The sequence below is a fragment of the Physeter macrocephalus genome, unplaced genomic scaffold (assembly GCF_002837175.3).
Source record: "Physeter macrocephalus isolate SW-GA unplaced genomic scaffold, ASM283717v5 random_1242, whole genome shotgun sequence".
In the NCBI taxonomy this organism is placed as follows: domain Eukaryota; kingdom Metazoa; phylum Chordata; class Mammalia; order Artiodactyla; family Physeteridae; genus Physeter; species Physeter macrocephalus.
Window position 1 is genome coordinate 1 of NW_021146571.1, and position 12,843 is coordinate 12,843.

General features: G+C 60.4%; 1 protein-coding gene across 7 annotated transcripts in view; it reads left to right on the forward strand.

Annotated features, from left to right (window-relative positions):
- The first annotated feature begins 47 nt into the window (after positions 1-47).
- The window catches only part of LOC102982969 (activated CDC42 kinase 1), a 14,377-nt gene continuing 1,581 nt past the window's right edge, over positions 48-12,843 (forward strand). Inside the window, exons 1-10 of one of the 7 annotated variants that reach the window (XM_028486800.2) lie at positions 48-512; positions 1,297-1,423; positions 1,824-1,970; positions 2,042-2,136; positions 7,345-7,539; positions 8,931-9,022; positions 9,604-9,723; positions 10,376-11,718; positions 11,819-11,914; positions 12,036-12,211. In XM_028486800.2, coding sequence (XP_028342601.1) covers positions 1,352-1,423; positions 1,824-1,970; positions 2,042-2,136; positions 7,345-7,539; positions 8,931-9,022; positions 9,604-9,723; positions 10,376-11,718; positions 11,819-11,914; positions 12,036-12,211 — 2,336 coding nt within the window. In that variant the 5' untranslated portion in view covers positions 48-512; positions 1,297-1,351. Of the gene's footprint in view, positions 1,424-1,823; positions 1,971-2,041; positions 2,137-7,344; positions 7,540-8,930; positions 9,023-9,603; positions 9,724-10,375; positions 11,719-11,818; positions 11,915-11,947; positions 12,212-12,843 lie in introns of those variants that run through there. The other 6 variants (XM_028486801.2, XM_028486802.2, XM_028486803.2 and 3 more) reach the window with 6 other exon arrangements.

Sequence of the window (12,843 nt, forward strand, 5' to 3'; positions counted from 1 at the left end):
CACCTATCCATCCAGGAATTCTCAGGGGCCCATGTGCCAGGTGCTAGGATGCACAGGGATAAGTGCTGTGGGACACATTAAGGCTTCCTGGAAGACCCAGTATTAAGCTCCTGAAATATCAGGAGAAGTTAGCCAGGCAGAGGCTGGCTGGTAAGCGTGTCCCAGGTAGAGCTGGGGGCAGGCAGGGCCTTGTGGACTGATGAGGGATGTTCACCTGCACACTGGGGTGGTACCTGGCCCTGCCCTGGCCCCTGTGTGAGCTTATCGTGTGCTGAGACCATCATGATCCTCTGCTGTCAGAGGCTCCTGAAGGAGTGTCGTCTCCTTGCTTTGGGGTGGGAGGAGTTGAGCTAGTTGTGGTTGCCAGAAAACCCGTCTAATCCAGGATGTACGGTCACCCCTAATTAATTACTGACTTTATATCTAGGATGATCACACATCCTGGATTATGCCTGATGTCCTGGAGTAATTAATAGCACCTCCTTTCATACTCAAGCGTCCTGGTTTGAATGGTAAATTATAAGGTCACATTTTTTTATGCAGCCCTCTTATAACAACCCTGTGAAGTGAGCAGATTATTGTTATTCCCATTTCACAGATGAGGAACGTGGGGCTTAAAGCTCTTGGGTGACTTTCCCTGGGTCCCACCCTCTTTGAGTGGCAGGGCCAGCTCTCCAGTCCCATGAGATATCTCTGATTCTCCATCGAGGGCAGCTTCCTCCTCACTCCCGTGCCTCAGTCCACCCTGGAATGAATACCCTTTGTTAGCTTCCCTGCAGTGCCATTTTTCTTCCTTTCCCAAGAGGGAGCCCCAGAGAGCGTGTGGGATGAGGAAAGCCACTGTGACTGTTCCCACCCGTTTTGGTTCTTCCCCAGGCCCTATCCAGATTTCCCACCCACCCCTTCCTGCTGAAATGACCTAAATCCTAGGATCCTGCCCCAAATCTGGAAATTGTCATCCTCCCACCACAGTTAGAAAACAGCCTGAGATCTTAGCCCACCCCACTTTTTGCCCCTCCTGGAGCTGCTGATCTTCTTCCTTTCCCTGACATGGGAATGTCCTCCTCTCCCCACCCCAGGCCGCGTGTCGATAAAAGACCTGAGCAGAGACAATTTTGTCCAAGTCTGTGCACCCCGCAGTTAAGAAGTCCTTAACTTCACATCGTGCCCCCAGTACCTACTGTGAACCCGGGCACGCGGGGCAACGGCACACTTGTGCATTTGGGGTCCACTGGCGCTGATGCAGGGGGCGGGGTTGCTCTGAGAGGCCTTCTGCTTGACCCCTGCCTCTGCCAGGTGTGCCCCTGAGAGCCTGAAGACTCGCACCTTCTCCCATGCCAGCGACACCTGGATGTTTGGGGTCACATTGTGGGAGATGTTCACCTATGGCCAGGAGCCCTGGATTGGCCTCAATGGCAGTCAGGTGAGGGGGCTGGGGCTATGCTCCCCACAGCGTGGCTGGGGGTTGATTTGATCCTTGTCTCCCAACCTGGCCCTGTTGGAACTGGCTCCTACCTGTTGGAATCCCTGTCTCCCGTGCCCTGTGTGTGCCTGACCTCCTCAGGTAGCTGAGCAAAGAGCACGGCCCCCAGTGGTCAGGAACAGGCCGGCCTGGGCTTTTATGCAGTCCTTTGCCATGGCCCCCTGTTCGGAGGCCCCAGACCTAGGGGTAAGGGTCAGAGGCCCAGGGTGCAGGCAGAGCTCTTCTTTGGGGTACAGGTGTGGCGGCCAGCAGTTCCAGCTGTTCCTTGGGCTGGGGGGAAGATGAGCCGTGAAGAGCCGGGTGCTCTGCTTGTCCTCAAACTGCACCTCCCCACCACCAGATCCTGCATAAGATTGACAAGGAGGGGGAGCGTCTGCCCCGGCCCGAGGACTGCCCCCAGGACATCTACAATGTCATGGTTCAGTGCTGGGCTCACAAGCCAGAGGACAGACCCACCTTTGTGGCCCTGAGGGACTTCCTGCTGGAGGTGAGGGCAGATCTGCCCCCGGGGGCAGGGGTATCAGCCTGAGGTGGTTAGTGACCTGTCTCTGCCCCCAGGCCCAGCCCACTGACATGCGGGCCCTTCAGGACTTTGAGGAGCCAGACAAGCTGCACATCCAGATGAATGATGTCATCACCGTCATTGAGGGGAGGTAGGGAGCGCGGGGGCTGTGCCTGCACCGCCGTGAAGGGCGCAGAGTGGTTGGGCCTGGGACCCAGAGCCGTTCTGCCTCTCGGGTCCCCATGGCAGCAGCCCCTCTCAGGGCTCCTGCAGCAAGAGGGGAGGGCAGGCCTGGGTCCTCCTGAGTGCTTGGGGTTAAGTATGCAGGTGCGGTGGCTCGCAGGGGGTTTTCCCTGCCTAGCGTCTCCTCTGTCACCCTTTTCCCACCAGGCTCCAGCCCTGGCTCTGTGGGTCGGGGCCGCACTGCCGTTATGGTGGGGTGTAGGAAGTGGATCAGTCTGGCCTCGGGGCCCAACTGGGACTCCTGGACATTCCTCCTCTTATCCTCCCCTGCCCCTCCTCTTCCTCCTCCTCCCAGGATAAGGACTCTGGACTCCCACCTGGGTATCCTTCTGTAGCCCCAAGCAGCCCTGCCTCTTCCTGGCAGCCTCTGCCCTCCCAGGGCTCTCCTCCATCCTCTGCTGGGCCTCCCACCTGGCCATTTTGTCCCCAGGCTGCCCTCACAGGGTCTCTATTCCTGCCCACTCAATCCCCCTCACACCTGGCAACACATGTCTGCCTGCAGGCAGCCTCTCCTGAGTCAGGTCTCCCACCTGGAGCCCCCAAAGTTCAAGCCTGCCTGCTGTGGAGGCCCCCCTACCACTCAACCCACCCTCTGTTATCTCATCCCCAGGGTGTCTGAGGAACTGGTTGCGGTGGGGCGGGCTAGAGGTGCCTTTGGGGTAGGGGGTGAGCATGGAGGACCAGGAAGAGGAGCGAGGCAGAGGAAATTCCCTGCACTCCCAGCCCCTCTGACTCAGAGCCAGGCAGGGACTTCCCACAGAGCCCTTTCTACCTGGACTTCAGGTTTGGGGGTCTGGGACCTTTGGATAAACCTTGTGCCTCATGGGGGGTTGTTGAGAGGGAGTGTTTCTGGGTCTGAGTCAGACTGATGGAGTAGGCCCTGGAGCCTGGGCTGGCTGTGGAGGAGCATGACCTGCACACGCTGTGGCCCCAGCATCTCCTCCTCAGGCCAGGGCTCCCCTCACATTCGGCCCAGTATCTGTGAATAAGAATGACATCCCAGCAAGTTGGGCGGGGGGAGGTATGGTTGGGGAGTTAGTGGTGGTGGACAGAAGTAGAAAGCTGCTAGGAGAGAAGCCTGGAGGACAGGAAGAAATACATAGTCTGTGGTTTGGAGCTAAGGGGCCAAGGAAGGGAATGCAGGCGTGGCAGTCTGGGGAGCATTCAGGAAATAGGAAGATTAGGGTGGGGGCCCTTCTGGAGGTGCATGGCAGGACCTTCAGCTGGAATCTGAGCCTACAGCCATTCCCACCTCCAGGAGCCAGAGGGCCTTGGTGAGCCCTCTTGTGCCCTGTAGTCCCCAGGTCTTTACTTCCCTCATCCCTTGCTCTCAGTAGGGGCCCGTGTACCAGGGCCCAGTGTTTCCTAGGGGGTGACTCAGGGGCTTTGTGTGTTTCTGGGGCATTTGTCTCTGGAGCTGGCACCCTGGGTCACCACTGGAGTGAGGCGGGGAACAGGAGGGGAGAGGCGAGCCGCTCCTCCTGGGAGGCCACCATGGGCGGGCCTTGCCTCTCCCTTTCGTCACAGGCTTGGGTTGGCCCAGCTGCTGGCTCCACCGCCACAGCCTGCCAGTGTGGGCTTGCTGGGTTCTTCCTCCAGGGCCACCGGTCGACTTGGACCACAGTGCCTGCCGCAGGTCCCTGGAGCTACTCAGGAGGTGGGAGGTGAGGGGCAGGAAGCATGACAGCCGGTGAGGCTTTGGGAGTGGACCTGTGTGTCGGTGGTACCAGAGCTTTAAATGCCCCCTTGTTTCCTTGGTGCCCCAAGTGTGTTTGTTTGGCTCTGTCTCCGTGTCTCCGGGTGGGTGGGCTCTGTTCGTGGGTGTCCCTTTGGGTCTCGGTTTGTATGTGTGTGTCTCAGTCTGTTTCTCCGTCTTCTTTTAGCAGCCTGGCTCTCAGCTGTCTCGTATCTGTGCTCTTCTGTTAGACTGGGATTTCTTCTTACAGAAGCTGTCTCCTAGCCAGAGTCTGGAGCACCCTTGCCCCTGGCTCTGACTGATTCTTTAGACTCAGGGCTTCTTGGGGTACCAGGCAGGGGGCAGAGAGAGGACACCAGATGTCCTGTGAGCCAAGCTTGCGAGGCTCTGTCTAGACTGTGAGAGACAGATGATGACCACTCTTTTCCAGGGGGTCTTCTTTGGAGGCTGGGATGGCTGACAGAACTTTGATGTTCTGTTTTCACAAACCAGAGAAGGGGGACAGAGATTTTGAAATCCATGTGTAGGTTCTTGGCCTGGCCTGGTCCCTGGAGCCTTTGCTTCCTGTGGTGGGTGGGAGAGGGGGAAGCAAAGGGGGTGTGTTGTCCCTCAAGCCAGGGGCTGCCGGGGACACCTGGAGAGAAGTGCGTGGGGTGGTGTTTTGAGCAGAATGTTTAAGCCACATTTGTCAGCCATTTCTGGGCTACTTAAGCCAGAACTGGGATAATGGGCTGAGGTTTCCAGAGGCTGGTCCCCAAGAGAGCTGGGGCAGCCTTCGGTGGTTCTTAACCCAGGCCCTGGTGTTTCCCAGGTGCTGCTTCACATCTTGCCTGTCCCAGGATGCTGTCAGGCATCCTGCTGGAGGTGCCTGTCTTTGCTGCAGGGACTGTGCCCTCCCAATTGCCGTGGAGATTCTGGGCTGTTCTTGGAAGGGGAAGGGAGGTGTGGCCAGAGCAGGCTGGGTGGGAAGGGCTGGTCTGGTCCTCTCTGGGCTGCTGGTATCTCCGCCCCACTGAGCCTTGGAGGGAGACCAGTGGGCAGCGTGACATAATGTTGGCCATCTCGGGAGTTATAATTGACCCTCGTTGGGAGGAAGCTGCTTCCGTGCTTGGGATGTCATTCCCAAGGGGGTCTTTCTTATACATACTCTGCACTCCCAACTCCCCTCCCCCAGTAGCAAAGGCTGTCGTGCCTCCTGCCCCTCACCTCCCACATTTTTTTTTTTTTTTGCGGTACGCGGGCCTCTCACTGTTGTGGCCTCTCCCGCTGCGGAGCATAGGCTCTGGACGCGCAGGCTCAGCGGCCATGGCTCACGGGCCCAGCCGCTCCGTGGCATGTGGGATCTTCCCGGACCGGGGCACGAACCCGTGTCCCCTGCATTGGCAGGCAGACTCCCAGCCACTGTGCCACCAGGGAAGCCCCCACCTCCTTTTTTGAGACTTGATGTGAGGACTCCTAGCAGTGATAAAGGGAGCCCTTTCTTCTGGGCCTGGCTCTAGCCTTGGCCATTCCTGTAACAGAGAGGTAGGCTTGGCTCTGCTCTTGCCCTCAGAAGTGGGTCCAGAGGAAGCTTCCGAGTGAGGGTCTGTTAGCAGAAGGAAAGGAGCAGAGGGCGTGACCTCCTGCCCATCTGGTCTTGTTCAGGATCCACTGGGAGGGCGTGATCACAGGATAAACCAGGCCTTGGACGCGAGTCTGTTCCACTCTGCACTGCTTCTCCACCTCAGTTAACGAGCATTCTGAAGAGGTGTGGAGAGCAGAGTCCAGCGTCCAGTCACGGGCTTGCTGTCTGAGCCTGTTCCGTGGAGGGGCATGTGGGACCCAGGGGGCCCATGGGTGTTGGGTGAGAGCAGCATCGGGGTCTGGGGGCCAGGGGCTCCCTATCCTGCCTCCTTGGCCTCAGCCGGCCTGGGGGTGGGGGTGGGGGTGGGGGTGGGGAGGGGAGGCGTTTCTCTCTTTGGAATGGCCCCGCTATTTTTGGATGGGCTTTGTCCCTTCCCGGGTGTTGTCCTCTCTTCCTTCCTTTCCTGCCCTTACCACCCAGGGGGGCTGGGTGGTAATCACAGGGTTGCTGTGTCTGTGGTGGCCGGTCAGCAGCCTTGCTGACAAGAGGCTGGGCTCTCGTCCCTCCCCCTCCATGCCTGTCGGCTCCCCAAGGATTGCTGTGTTTGTGGGGTTCGACATTTGGTCTCTGGGACAGGCTCTTTGGGGGTCACACTGGCCCAGTGGCCACATCACCTCGTGGAGGGGGTTCCAGGTGTCGGGGCCTCACTGCCTCCTTCCAGCCTCCACCTCCCCCAATCCCTCTGGTCTGGCTGCAGCTTGGAGGAAACCTTTCTTTATGCTCCTGCTGTGGACAGGTGATGTACAGGTGGGGGGCTGGCAGTGAGTGGATGCAGCTTGGTGCCACACACGTCCGCTGCAGCAGCAGCATGAGGCTGTCACCACCTCTGCCTTAGCCCAGAGTCTGTGCCTGTGCTCAGATGTGCGTGATCCCAGCAGATGCAGGAGCCTCGTGGCCTGTTGGATTTGGGGCATTGGAAGCGTCCAGGAGGGCGCTCTGTTCTTTCTTGCCCACCTGGCCCGGTTCCCACCCCCACCCCAGGCCTGGACTTAGGCTGTGCCAACAGATTCTGTGTCTGAGGTCAGAACGAGGGGCTGGTGGTCCCATAGTCCAGCCACACTGGGAGGCTGGGTTCCCTTCTGGACCCCTTGTTTAAGACAAGAGTGGAGCTCTCCTCCCAAGGAGGTGGATGGGGGCCAGAGTGGGGGTCCCAGACGGTGGTGGAAGGCACTGGAGATGTGTAAACTGGTGATGTGGTAGCGTGGGTTGCCCCAGGTGCTTCCAAAACTTGGAGGGCTGCCTGCAGGAGATGGGATTGTGGTAGGAGGACTTGGCCATGGTGCTCCCTTGGGCCATTGTAGCTCAGAACTCCTGGAACTGGGTTGAAGAGTGAGATCGGGTGGCTAGGAGAGGACTGGGGCTTAGGCCTTGCCGGGGGAGGAGGGAGGCGAGGTGGTATTGTGAGAAGGGCGCTGGCTTCACGGATTAACAACTGGGTTTGAATCCTGGATCTGCTGTACTCTTTCTGGTAACTGTAGGCAGTCATGTCACTTGTTTGAACCTGTTTCAGTATTTGTAAACTGTAGGAAAAGCTGTCTGACCCACCTAGGGCACTTAGGGTAAGGCTGCATGCAAATACCAGGCCCTGTACTGGGTGAGTGGCAGGTCCTGGGGGGCTGCTGGGAGGAGGTGGGCTGATGGCAGGCTACTCTGATCCTGGGGCCTTAGCCCTTGTGCTCCCTTCTGCCAAGGTGGTCAGATACCACGGCTAAAGAGAGCTTGGTGTGAAAAGGGTCCCAGTCCTTGGGACCGTCCCACCATGCCCTGGTGTTCACCATGTCACCTCTGTCGCGCAGGGCTGAGAATTATTGGTGGCGCGGGCAGAACACACGGACGCTGTGCGTGGGGCCCTTCCCTCGCAACGTGGTGACCTCTGTGGCCGGCCTGTCGGCCCAGGACATCAGCCAGCCCCTGCAGAACAGCTTCATTCACACAGGGCATGGTGACAGCGACCCCCGGCACTGCTGGGGCTTCCCTGACAGGATCGATGAGTGAGTACCGGCAGGGTCCCGCCTGGGGGCTCCAGGGCCAGCAGCCCCTCTCTGGGCATGCGGGCTCTCCAGGCCTCCAAGGTCCCAGTTACAGCCGTGGGCCAAGGGTCTCTCGTTCAGCAGCTTTTACTTGTCGGCAGAACTGGGGTCGGAGCTTCAAAGGATAAAAGGCCTCCAGGGTCCACACCTTAAGCCCCACTGGCAAACTGGCTTTAGGAGAATGGACTTGAGGACAGCCTTTGGAAGCAGTTGAGCGGGAAAGCTTCTCATGATCCCCAGCACTTGGGTGGCAGTTTCCCTTCTCCTGCTGGTAGTACCTGAGTCCTGGAGATGGGAACTGTCGGCTCAGGCCCAGGGGCGCAAGGTGCAGAAAAAGCTCCCTGCGGGGAAACTTCAGAGTGCCCACCTGCCTGCTCACTCTGTACCTGGGAGGGGGGTTCAGTCTCCTTTAAGTGAAAGGATGAGGTCATGGGGGGAGGGCATCTGGGGAGGATACACAGGAGAATTAGTCACTTCCTGGGGGCCCCGCCCGAGGGAGCCACTTGGAGCTCCTCCTGCTGGGCCTCCGAGACTCTGTGCTGGCACCACGGGGCTTCCGGGCAGCGCTCTCTCCTCTGACTTCTGACAGGGTTCTGGCCTGGGGGCGTGGCGCAGCAGGCCCTTCACCCCCTGCCCCACACACCGGAACACTGAGCCCTGGGAGGGGGCCTGTCTCTTGCCTCACAGGAGCCAGGCGAGGGCCTAAGAGAGCTGGGGCCGGAGAAGGCAGACACCTTCCAGAAGGCAGCCCGGCACCCTCTGCCCTGCTCCTGGCGTGCCATGGCCAGCCCAGCCCCATTCCTCTGGGCTTTAATCAGCCCCAGTGACTACGTCACAGATCCTGAGTTCTAGCACAGGGGTTGCTGGTGAATTGGGAGCATGGTGGTAGCCCGGCCCATACCCTACCTCCTGGCAGTGAGGCAGAAGGATGCCTCCTGTCCACCCTGGGGCAGTGTGGCCCAGACGCCTCAGGGCCTGGCAGGAGAGAAGAGAGTGTGCCAGCAGGTGGCTGCCAGGCATGGGTTGGGGTGCCTTGGGGTTACAGAGGGCCAGCTCTGCCCTTTTGGGGTGTCCTTGGAGCTCCTACAGTCCTGGGTTTTTCAGTCTACGTCAGGAGTTCTTTCTCTGCCCCCTCTCCACAGTACCCTCCCCTGGTTCCTGCCAGATCTACAGAAGGGAGCTACCGGGGGTCAGAAGTCCTGGGCTCCAGGCCTGCGTCTGCAAGGGGCTTGGATGACATGGTTCTGTCCTCTGCCTGACCCCAGGGGACAGGCCCAGCACCTCCTCCAGGGTGCCCTCACTGCCGCCACCCCACACCCTTACCCATCTCTGACCTGCGTCTCTCCCCACAGACTGTATCTGGGAAACCCCATGGACCCTCCCGACCTGCTGAGTGTGGAACTGAGCACCTCCAGACCCACCCAGCATCTGGGCAGGGTGAAAAGTAAGGGCCCCCAAGCCCTGGTCCCCTAGTTCATCAGCTACCCAGGAAGGGACGCTGTCTCCTCAGGCCACCCCGAGCTGGCTGTTCCTGCTCTAGGACGGTTGGGTCAGGGCAGCAGGGGGACAGCTGTGTCCCTGGCTCCGGCTGGGGGTGGGGCGGACGGCAAGAGGCAGCTGTATCCGCCGAGGTGGGCATCCTCGGTCTGGCCCGCGCTGGCCTGCCTGTTCAGCTTCCCTCCCCCCTCTTCCCTCCCGCCGTGCTCAGATCCTGGCTCTCCTCACTCCCCCTAATCCTGCTTTCCTCTCCTGCCAAAACCACCCCACGGGCTCCATCTTGGCCAGGAGCCTCATCCATCTCCCGGATCCAGGGCCTGTCGCTCCAGAACATAGTTTTCCCATCCTGCCGCCCCATTGCTTCCCATTGCTGCTGGGTTTGTACATTCACTTGCCCCTATTCACATCTCTCTCTCTCTCCCCCCGTCCCCCCTCCACACTCTGCCCTCTTGTCTGACTCTGTCTCCCCTCCCTTGTCCTGTCTCCCTTGCTCTGCCCCCTCTACTCTCCGCGTGACTTTTCTCGCAGGGGAGCCTCCACCTCGCCCTCCTCAGCCTGCCATCTTCACTCAGAGTAAGTGGGGCTGCTCTTGGTGCCTTCGCCCCCGCCCCCGCCCCCTCTCTCCTCTCATTTCTCTCCTCCTGGAAGGTACAGAGCCCCGGCCGGCCGGCTGGTGGGAGGGGAAGTGGGTGTGTGCTGTGAGCTTTTGCTGCTGACCTGGCCCGGCATGCCTGCCTCTCCCCCCACCCCCAAAAGCCTGGGCTTCTGGAATAAGAGTGTGGTCCTGGAGCCCACTCTGCCACTGTCTGCCATCGCCTGGCCCTGCCTCACTTCCTTTGGGACCTGCAGAGGCCGTGTCTGGGCTTTATGCCAGTTGATCAGGAGCTCTGTCCTCTCTAAGGATAGCTCCTGTTGCCCTTGATGGTGGGAGATTGCCCATAGCCCCCTGCCTGCACTAATGGTGTGCCGTAATGGGGTAGGGATTACTAACCAGGGCTCAGGAGCCGGGGTATATGGGGTCTTGTGTGGATGGAGGGGTGTCAGAGGCAGGCAGGTGTGGGGTGTTGCTTGTTCTAGCTGAAATGGAGGGAGGGGCTCGCCAAGCCCCATAGAGGGCTGCCAGCCACCGGTGCAGGTTCTGCCCTCCTGTCGAATGGGGTCTGGGTGCGCAGAGAATTCTGGCGGCTGAGGGCTGACCTCTGGGGGAATTGGGAGTTGGTGGGCTGTCTTCCCCACACCCCACCTTTCCCATCGGCCTGCCTGACGCCGCCTCCCTGTTGGGGTCTACCTTCCATCGCAGAACCAACCTACGACCCTGTGAGTGAGGACCAAGACCCCCTGTCCAGCGACTTCAAGAGGCTGGGCCTGCGGAAGCCAGGACTGCCCCGTGGTCTGTGGCTCGCGAAGCCCTCGGCCCGGGTGCCGGGTACCAAAGCGGGCCGCGGGAGCAGTGAGGTCACGCTCATTGACTTCGGTGAGGAGCCCGTGGTCCCGGCCCCAAGGCCCTATGCGCCCTCACTGGCGCAGCTGGCCATGGACGCCTGCTCCTTGCTGGACAAGACCCCGCCGCAGAGCCCCTCGCGGGCCCTGCCCCGACCCCTGCATCCCACGCCGGTGGTGGACTGGGATGCGCGCCCGCTGCCCCCGCCTCCTGCCTACGATGACGTGGCCCAGGATGAGGATGACTTTGAGGTCTGCTCCATCAACAGCACCCTAGTGAGTGCAGGGGTCTCTGCTGGGCCCAGCCAGGGCGAGACCAATTACGCCTTTGTGCCTGAGCCGGCACGGCTCTTCCCTCCCCTGGAGGACAACCTGTTCCTCCCACCTCAGGGTGGGGGCAAGCCGCCCAACTCAGCCCAGACCGCAGAGATCTTCCAGGCGCTGCAGCAGGAGTGCATGCGACAGCTACAGGTCCCGGCCGGCTCTCTGGTCCCCTCGCCCAGCCCAGTGGGCGACGACAAGCCCCAGGTGCCCCCCCGTGTGCCCATCCCCCCGAGGCCCACGCGCCCACGTGGGGAGCTGTCTCCAGCCCCCTCGGGCGAGGAGGAGATGGGGCGGTGGCCTGGACCTGCCTCCCCTCCCCGGCTACCACCCCGGGAGCCCCTGTCCCCACAAGGCTCCAGGACCCCCAGCCCCTTGGTGCCACGCGGCAGCTCCCCGCTGCCACCCCGGCTCTCCAGCTCACCTGGGAAGACCATGCCCACCACCCAGAGCTTTGCCTCAGACCCCAAGTATGCCACACCCCAGGTGATCCAGGCACCTGGCCCCCGGGCTGGCCCCTGCATCTTACCCATCGTCCGCGATGGCAAGAAGGTCAGCAACACCCACTACTACCTGCTGCCTGAGCGCCCACCCTACCTGGAGCGCTACCAGCGCTTCCTGCGTGAGACCCAGAGCCCTGAAGAGCCGGCCCCCATGCCTGTGCCACTGCTGCTGCCCCCTCCCGGCATCCCAGCTCCTGCTGCCCCCACTGCCACCGTTCGACCAATGCCTCAGGCTACCCCAGACCCCAGGGCTAACTTCACCAACACCAGCAACTCAGGGGCCCAGCCGCCAGCCCTGAGGGCCACTGCTCGGCTGCCACAGAGGGGCTGCCCTGGGGACGGGCCAGAGGCTGGACGGCCAGCAGACAAGATCCAGATGGTGAGTAGTGGGCCTGGCTACAGGATGAGGAGGGGCAGGGGCCCGAGGGACACAGAGGAAGGGGCCCGAGTGGTGCTGATGGGTGGGTGGGTGTGCCCAGCTACAGGCCATGGTGCATGGGGTGACCACAGAGGAGTGCCAGGCGGCCCTGCAGAGCCACAGCTGGAGCGTGCAGAGGGCTGCCCAGTATCTGAAGGTACCACCACCTCCTGCCCACTCTGGCTTTCAGGGACCCTGAAGACTGGTTCTGCGGCTCTCCTCCAACCCTCCCGCTCCCTGCCCCCACCCTCACTTTCCTCTTTCCCACCCTGGTCCAGCACCCCTTGGCCCCAGTGTGTCCCACGGCACCACCCTCTGCTCCTCAGGTGGAGCAGCTCTTTGGTTTGGGTCTGCGGCCGCGAGGCGAGTGCCACAAAGTGCTGGAGATGTTCGACTGGAACTTGGAGCAGGCTGGCTGCCACCTGCTGGGCTCCTGCGGCCCAGCCCACCACAAGTGAGCAGACCTTGCCCCTCACCTTCCTGTCCCCGGGGTGTCCTGGAGCAGTCACTCTGGGAAAAGCCAACAGCTCACAGCCACACGCCGCCAGACACGGGGCTCCAGGCGGGAGGAGGGAAAGGGGTCCCGATCCCAGGACACAGTTCTGGAGAAAACAGCTTCTCCTAAGCACGTTTATCTAGAATTCACAGCTGCTTTGTTCAAATGAGCTAATGAGTAAAAGGAATTGGAGCCTCTCTGGTTGCAGGGGTCTTGCTTCCTGACCGGGCTCCAGTGAGCAACAGTTTAGGATCCAGTGGCTTAAACAAATCTCTTTCACCTCTTCATTTCCTATTTCAGTTTAAAGTAACAAAGATTTACTGCCTTTTTAAAGAAATGTCTAATAAAAAAAAAGTCCATTACTTTTCTATAAAAAAATGTATGTACGTGTATATATAACACAATATATAGATATATAAATAACATACTTGACGTAGAGTATAAATACATACAAATGAAAGTTTTATCAAGTCAAAAAGTGAAATCCTGGGGCTTCCCTGGTGGCGCAGTGGTTGCGCGTCCGCCTGCCGATGCAGGGGAACCGGGTTCGCGCCCCGGTCTGGGAGGATCCCACATGCCGCGGAGCGGCT